The sequence below is a fragment of the Vombatus ursinus genome, unplaced genomic scaffold (genome assembly GCF_900497805.2).
Source record: "Vombatus ursinus unplaced genomic scaffold, bare-nosed wombat genome assembly UNPS02014780.1, whole genome shotgun sequence".
In the NCBI taxonomy this organism is placed as follows: domain Eukaryota; kingdom Metazoa; phylum Chordata; class Mammalia; order Diprotodontia; family Vombatidae; genus Vombatus; species Vombatus ursinus.
The window spans coordinates 366,042-374,984 of record NW_020954558.1 but is presented as its reverse complement, the minus strand read 5'-3'; the positions used below and the strand labels follow the sequence as shown (position 1 = coordinate 374,984).

The 8,943-nt window shown below is 41.9% G+C and overlaps 1 protein-coding gene across 1 annotated transcript; it reads right to left on the bottom strand.

Moving 5' to 3' along the window:
- Nucleotides 1-7,466: 7,466 nt before the first annotated feature.
- Nucleotides 7,467-8,405, bottom strand: LOC114046016 (olfactory receptor 51L1-like). Its single transcript, XM_027866233.1, has one exon. It carries the CDS (start codon nt 8,403-8,405, stop codon nt 7,467-7,469), a length of 939 nt encoding a protein of 312 aa, XP_027722034.1.
- Nucleotides 8,406-8,943: the final 538 nt, after the last annotated feature.

The window sequence follows — 8,943 nt, the reverse complement described above, 5'->3', positions numbered from 1 at the left end:
CCCCGTCTTCCTGCCCCAACCTTGGGCTAGCTGCAGTGCTGCCTGGAAGGCAGGAATTGACCTGAGCAACCTGTGATTCTTCCTATCCCAGTAGCTTCTCTGAGACACAGTGGGAACTGAGGCCTAGCCTGGCGCTCTGGGCTGGCCAGGCCAAAGTAAACAGAGCCAGGAATCAAGCCTAGATTTTTATGACTCTTGTTCCCCAGAGACTTTGTTTCACTGGGGAAAAAAAGATTTCTCTCACAGAAACAAGTGCCTGTGTGGCTCTCATGACCTCATGGGTCTGGCACAGTGCAGGTCAAACTCCTCTGGGCAAGTTGGTTCAGCTGTAGCAGCTCCCAAGAGGCTCTCTCCTCCAAGAAGTCTTCCTAAACAGAAAACCTCCCTATGATTCCCTCCTTCCTATTTCTATGACAGCTCAGTGCCCAGACAATCCTTCTGTCTTCAGTGGCTGATGCAAAGTAACCCTTCTGGCTAGAGGGATAGGGGATACGTTCTTGTTTTCCAGTGGACTTAATGTCCTTGTTCAGCATCTCTTTCGCCAGATAGTCAGCAGTCTTTTTGGGTTCCAGTAACAGAATCACAGAATATTAGATTCGGAGGGACATGGGAGGCCATCGGAGCATACCTGCAAAATAATCCCCACTACACCATGCCTGATGAGTGGTTAGCCAGCCTTTGCTTGGGCATCATCTCCATTTCTGCCAGTGAAAAGGAATTCATTAACAATGGAAGCAGACCATTACACTTTGGGAAGGGAAAAAGGAATAAACATTTTTATAAGTGCCTACTGTGTGTCAGGCACTGCACTAAGTAGTTTGCAAATATTATCTCATTTGATCCTAAGCTTTTGGCATGTTTCCAGTGGTTAAACCTAAATCTTCTCCTGTCAAACCTAAATCTTCCTCTTACAAATTGTATCTGTTGTCCCTAGTTTTGCCCTCTAGGGCAAAGCAAAACAAGTTAACAAGTCTTTCACATGACAGTCTTTATTTTTTGTTTATTTTTGCAAGGGAATCAGAATTGGACAACTAGTAAGTGTGAAATGTCTGTGGTCATATTTGAACTTAGTTCCTCCTGACCCAAGGGCTGATGCTCTATCCACTGTACCATCTAGCTGTCCTGACAGTTTTTTAAATAGGTGAAGACACCCATCATGTCTTTATTCCCCAGGACAAACACCCCCAATTCTTTAGCCAATGCTCATATGACATGAATATGAGTCCCTTCACTATTCTGATTAACTTCCTCTAAATGTTCTCCAGCTTAAGCAATATCCTTCTTAAAATGCTGCAGCCATACCTTAAAACAATACTTCCCAAATGATCAGACAATCTTATGCTTAGAGGCTGGGCATGCCTAGTGTGAGGGGAAACATGTGATCCTTGTCCAAGAATACTCTGTATGAGGCAGAAGACATAACTTTTTATCAGGGAAGCCCCTGGTCTTAGATGACCGATATGATCTCTGCCTTTGTGTTGGGGGCAAGGATCGGGAATAGATATGATTTCTTCCTTTGGGGACCCTCAATGTGACATGGAAGAAATAGCTTTAGCCCAGGTTGCTCCTGATTGAAGCAGGAATATATGGTTTCATTCTAGCATAGTCTCCAATTTGAGCAGGAAGATATTTTTTTTCACTTTAGGAGTTCCTAGTCTGAGAGGGGTAATGAGAAACTGAACAAATATGAAGCATTCTATACAATCAGGACACTCATTGTTTAACAACCAGACCAAAGCTCACAAATTCCTATCAACACATCATCTCCCTATTTCCCCATCTCTAAGAGACCATACTGATTTCTCTGAGTCTGTGGTTACCTTGGCCACTTCCCTTCCCTTTTCTGGACCTCAGTTTTCCCATCTGCATAATTAGTGGATTTGACTGGATAATCTGTCCCTCTCAGCTTCAAACTTCTTTGAGAATGAAGAGTCTGAAGCCCATCCTTGGGAATCTCCACAATGGAAGGTCAATCTCAGTCTCCTGGGGGTGGGTAATTCTATGGTTCTCACTGTCCCACTATGATGCCTTGCACTGGCAACTTCTTCTGAAGGACAGAGAATTGAGCTGAATCATGCCAGTTATATTGGGGGGGTGGCATCTGTCCTCAATCCACTTTTCTTGTTGCACTATTTCCTTTGGCAAACCTCATTTGATTTTAATTACTATTTCCATGCAGAAGACTACTAAATCTGTATCTCTAATCCTGATCTCTTCTGAGGCCCTGATCTGTATTTCAAATTGCCTAATGATATTTTATTAACTCCTAGATATTTTATGAATTCTACAAACTGAAATAAAACCGAACTAATTCCACACTGCTTCTTTTAATCTGCTCCTTCACTGGACTTTACTATTTATATTAACGTCAACATTATTTGTCTTGGTTTCCAGATTTCTTAATTTGGGATTACGTTTATGCCTTCTGTTAGAGAAGTGGCTAGGCATGAGGACAAAGTTCTGGACCTGGACTGAGGAAGAATAGGGCTGAAATTCTGACCCAATATTTATTAGCTTTATGACATGAGCAAATCATTTAACCCTTCTGATCCTTATTAACTTGACTTAACATAGCTTATTGATCCATTTTTGTTGTGAAGTTGTTTAGCTCTATGACCCTGGGCAAGTCACTTAGCCATATTTGCCTCATTTCCTCATCAGTAAAATGAGCTGAAGAAAGCAATGGCAAGTCATTGTAATATCTTTTCTAAGAAAAACTCAAATGGGATCATAAAGAATCAGATATGACTAAAATGACTAAACAACAACAACAACATGTCTAGACCTTTTTTAATATGTTGTTAGGAGTGAAGAAGAAAAGAAAATGATTCTTGAACCACAAGTGTTCTCCTGCTTCAGGAGAAGTGGGGGAGTTGATACGATTGAAAGAAACACATGCCAGAATTCAGAAAATAAAAAAGAAAACTTGAGACCTTGATCCAGGGACTAAAGGAGGTTTGGTTCAAGAATAGTTGAACCAAAGTCAGGTCAAAGTCAGATTCAATGGGGTTATTTCTGAGAAGGAGTTAATATGTGATGAGACTATGTGGAAAGCAATACCCTAAGGTAGCTTTGTCACATAATGCTTTACCTCATCTTGGAAGGCAAAGGCATCCAGCTGTTGAGAGAATTGAGTACATCCAATGCCTAGGGACTCAAAGCATTATCAAAGATAATGATACACAGTAGAGGTCTCCCTACAGATTGTGACACCTCCATGTCATACTTCCTTGTGAGTTCCAGCTTCTGAGATTATACTCTGCCTAAAGGTGAAGTGTGTTTCGGTCATTGCTTCTCTGGATTATGTGATCGAAGTCCAGGGGGCATATCATGAAACTAATACAATCATGAAGGGATTATGGTGGGTGCAGGGAGTAAGTTGTAATGAGTTAAAGAGAGGAAGAGAGATGAGGAAAGAGATCAGGAAATTTGAGTTGAGTCCTTGGTACCATATTAAGAGAGATTATTTTCTCACTAGAGAACATTAGAAAGATGATAAGGTTGAAGACTATGCCATATAGGCCTAGTTGACCTGAAGCCTAGAGATGGGAACACTTTACTTGGGATTTGTACTTTCAAGCATTTAAAAATATTGCATGCCTTTGAAGTCCTTCCCAATTCTAAAATTCTGTGATACTGTGACTTTATTTTTTTTACATCTCCTCTCACTGTTCCTGTTCCTTCTTGGTCAAGCTACCTAATAACTATTCTTAGGTCACTCTGTGTGCAAGTAACTAGACTGGAAAGTGTCTTTCACCAGGGGCTGTAAATCTATTTTGTATCCTGGACCCTTTTGGCAGTCTGTTGAAGCCTATGGATCCCTTCTCAGAATAATGCTTTAAAATAAAATACATGATTCAAAGGAAATCAATTATACTGACATAAAATTATCAATTATTTTCAAAACCAATAGCATAGGCCCATGTAATCTTGCACATAGAAAGCAAGTAATTAATGTTTATTGAATTTTGAATTAGGTATTATACAACCAAGGGACTCCCAATCTGACCCAACAGCACATAGAGACCCTGACCTGAAGCCTTCAATCTGACATAAACATGTAGACCTAGTCCTGTCCTCAGATGGCTCCTACCCACTAATCTGTTAAAAAGGTTTGAGTGGTTCCCTATCAACTACCTAACATAGGCTAAATTCATTTACCTAATATTCCAGGTGCTCCATAATTTAGTGCTATCTCAACTTTCTAGTCTTATCTCTTACTACTCTGATCTGTGAACTCTACATCCAACCCAACTGAATTATTCTGTGTACCTCAGCAGACTTGGCACTTTACCATCTCATGCCTTTACTCATGCCATTTCTCATGCTTAGAAGGCTTCTATTCCTCCTCCTCCTCCTCCTCCTCCTTCTCCTCCTCCCCTCCCCAGGACCAAGCCCTGGCATACTGTAGGCACTGAATAAATACTCAATACATTGAATTCCCTCTTTACTTCTTCTATGCCTTTGTATATGTTTAGCTCCCTGAAGCCCAACTTAAATGGTACCTCTGCCAACAAGCCTTCTCTTATATCCCTTGTCAGGGACAATTTGCCCTTTTCACAGAGCACTTCATTTTGCATACCTTTGGTGTACATGTGTGTTATTATGTATACTAGCCATCAATAGATTCTCTTCCTCCTAGACTAGAAACTTGATAGAGGCAGGGACTATGTCACCTATTTTTTTCTCCCTTTGAACATATCATATTGTTCTGAACATAGAAGTTTAAAAAAAAGTTTGTTCATTTGAATTAACTTGTATTGAATTGGCCTTCACGTAGACCCTGCCCTCACGGACCCCAGTCTAACAAATGTCTCCCCTCAGGACCCTCTTCTTAAGTCTGACACAGATATACAGACCCTGCTACCAAAATGCTTTGTTCAACACACCAAGACCCTAATCTCATGGTTCCTAGACTGATACAGATGCACAAATCTTTACATAGAGACTAGAATATAAGTAGACATTAAAAAAAAAAAAAACAGGCAATGGGTTCATGGAAGCCATGAGTTTAAAATTGGTAGAGGAAATAATGCAATGGATAATGGAGGGACCATGATTTGTAACATGACTTTTTTTTGAGTTTTTAAGTGATAGGGAAGTGGGAGAGAGAAAAATAAAAATTTATTAACTAAAAATTTTTAAAAGAAAAAATATATAGTTTAATTGGACAGCCAGAGAACTTACTTTGAACTGCTTTTAGCCTCTTTCTCAGTGGCTTTTTATCTTCTTAAAATTCCTTTTTAACTACTTCCAAACTAGTTACATCAAGGAGTTTTGGGATATATACAAATATATATGTATACACATATGTGTGTATATATGTGTATATTTTAAAAAATAAAATAGCTTATTTATTTGAGCCTTTGCATAGTGAATGAGGCATTGCACCATATAAAGAATATGCACACTCTCTGGGAACCCAGGAGTTCTTTGCAAGAATCTCAAAGCTAATTTTATGTCCTCCTTACTCAAAAGGGCTTAAGACTTATTCAGGCCTTTTTCTGGTTTCCCGCATTTCTGGAGCCTTTCCTGTCTGACTACCTCCCATCTGTCCTGTATATATCTTATGTGTACAAAGTTGGTTGCATATTGTCTCCCTTACTAGAATGTGACTTCCTTAAGCTCAGGGACTGTATTTTTGAATTTATACCTTCAGGGCTTAAAAGAGTTCCTGGAGTACAGCAGGCACTTAATAAGTTCTTGTTGTTGATGGCGACGACAGCTGGGTCCCAGATAATCTACCTGAGATCAAATTGCCTGAGATCTGCACTACAGTCTCCTTGCTCACAACAATACCAACTGGTGTGAGAATGTAGGGGGTTTACCAGTTCCTCTCTAGTTCCAACAAGGTCCTGACCTGCAACGGTGAACAACAAATAAAATAGACAGGCCATGAAAAACTGATCATCATTTTACAGAGGGAGAAGGATTCAGTATGATCTAGATTATGGAGGTTCACTGAAGCCATGGGTTTAAAACAGACAGAGGAAAAAAAGCATCCCTCCCATGGAACTAGAAAGGTTTCCTGAAGTAGGTGGATTCTGAAGAGCTGTTTCAGTGAATACAAGAATGTGGAGCCTTTGTGTTGTTTGGAGGCCTCAGTCTTCTGGGTATAGATTGGCCTGGGATTGGTCCGTTTCCTGTGATATCCCTGAGAGGACAGTTTCTTCCCTCACAAAATGTTCAGAGCAAACACAGTAGAGCTTCGCAATTGGGAATCCTAATGCTCACATCTGATCATGTCACCCCCTATTCTATTAACTCCAATGGTTCACTATTTTCTCCAAGATCATATAAATATATAAAACCCTGTTTGTCTTTGAAAGTCCTCCATAACCCAGCCTCTTCCTGTTTTTACAGTCTTCTTATACCTTTCTCATCCCCACACCCTCTGATCCATTGAGACTGACCTTCTTGCCTCAGTGCCTTGTGCATGACCCTTCGTCTTCCGACTCTGGGCGTCTCTCTTAGTCTTCCATGCTTAGAACTCTCTCCCTTCTCGACTCCAATGCCTAGCTTCTTTGACTTTCTTCAAATCTCAGCTAAAGCCTCAGCTTAAGTTATAGGCTCCTCCAAGGTGCCTTTCTGAGTCTCCCCTCATCTTAGTGTGTCTCCTCTGTGAGATCATCTCTAATCGACTCTTGTTGTGCGGTTGTTTGTATGTTTGCTCCTCCGTTAGAATGTGATCTCCTTGAGTGCATAGGGCTTCTTTTTGCCTTTTGTTTTTTCCAGCACTTAGCACACTGGAAATACATGTGCATTCATTGACATTAACCATCGGGTCAGCTGGGTGAAACATCAACTGATGCAAGAGCCTTTAAAATCATTTCTTGATTCTGCCTAGGTCCTCTTCCCTCTAATGAGCATCATTTTCTACCCCAAATCAAGGTGACTGATTTCCTTCAGAATCACTTTCTGATCTCTATAAGATGCCCATTATCTTAGTCCTTGAAGTCTAATGGATGACATGTTTCAGAAAAATCAATGTTGGTCTTTAGAATATTTGCCAAAATCATTTCTAGAACCTTTCTCAAGCTCCTTCTTTGGTCCACAAATCCTATTAAACAAGAGTCCCTGTCTTGCCAGGCTGAATCTGCAGGGAAAAGGCAGATTCAATAAATACTCAATCTGACTCTTTCTGGGCAGTACTGCTACAATTATTCCCCTACAACTGAGCTTGGGGAGGTGAGAACAATAATCCAGGGATTTTATTCTATTCCAGTCCCTTGGAAGATAAGATTCCATCACCTCTTCATTCACTCACATAGGAAAGTGAGTAATAGCCCTCTCTCTGAAGTTCATATTGGTATCTAACTTCAGTCCATCCTGGTGCATGCTTGTGCACACCTGTTCTCCAATGTCTAGGTGGCTGGGAGCAGTAAGAAACATGAATTTGGAGGTGATAGAGGACCTCAACCTCTAATGAGAACCCAAGTCCCCATTCACCTTGGAAAGGGTGTGTCCTAGGGATGTGGCCCCTTTGGGCTGGGGGCAACCCTTGAAGTTGAGGGGCAACCAAGAACACCAAGCAGCCCACAACGGAGCTGATTAGACTGTATACCATAGACAAGGGGATGGAGAGCAGGGGATGCAAGAAGGCCAAGAGAGGCAAGGCTTCCTAGAAGCGAGTCAGGGAATAGGGCTGAAGTAAAAAGTGGTGCATAAAAGGCAAGGAGGGCACAGAGGTGAGCAGTGAACGTTTTTAGGGCTTTGTGCTGCCCGACAGGAGATATCCTCTTCATCACTTGCCAAAAGACCAGACAATAGGAGATGGTAATGAGGACTATATCCATACTGGCTGTGGCGAGCATAGACGCAGCTGCGTAGGTCCAGCCGAGCCCTCCACAGGAAAAATGTAGCACTTCTGTTGGGAAGCAGAAAGGGAAGGAGAGACTATGAGCACTGCAGGAGGATATCAAGAAAGGAGTGGGCAGCAGCGGGATGGTGGCCCGGAGGATGAAAGCCAGACTGGTCCAGGCAAGGCGGCTGGGGGTAAAGAAGGCCAAGTAGTAGAGAGGATGACACACAGCTAACCAACGGTCCAAGGCCATGGCCAGCAGCACGGAGGACTGCCCACTAAAGACAGCATAAAGGCAGCACATTTGGAGGAGGCATACATCCCTAGAGATAGTAGGGACTGGGAGCCACAGAGCATCCAGGATGGTGGGTAGCATAGAAAGGGCAAGACCCAGGTCTGTAGTGGCCAACAGAGCCAGGAGCAAGAACTGAGGTTGGTGCAGGTAGGTGTTGGCACAGATGGTAAGAAGGATCAGACCATTTCCAAGAAAGGTGGTGCTATAGGTCAAACCAAGGATGGTGAGGAGTCCTGGGCCCCCTGGCCCTGGGAGGCTGGGTAGGAGGAAGGTCATCACATCAGAGCGAGTATGGTTGTGGGTAGACATGGCATATAGGCAGGGCCTGCAAATCAGGAGTACCTAAAAATAACAATTATAGATATTTCATAGATCATAGGATCTAAAACTAGCAGGTTGTTAGAGATTATTTAGTATAATCCCCTCATATTATGCACAAGAAAATGGAGCACAGCAATCTTAGGATCCTAGATATTGATGTGGAAAGGATCTGGGAGGCCATGTAGCTCAGCTTGCTTGTTTTAGAGATAAGGAACTGAAGCCTGGACAGGTTAGGCCTCTTTTCCAAGATCATACAGGTACCAGAGCTTAGGATGGAACCCAGGTCCTCCAACTTCACCCACATGGCTCTTTCTATTACACCTCACACTTCTACAGGCTGGTAATCTGTCCAAAGTGCTTTTCCCCTTAGTATAATAGTATTTTAAATCAAATCAACTTTTGTCATATCCCAACCTGGACCCTGAGGAGTATATTAAACAGGATGAGGCCCAGTACTGTTAAAGGACATTAAAAAAGACTCACACTTGTTATAAGTGAATAAAGACAGCATGGAATAATTTATCTG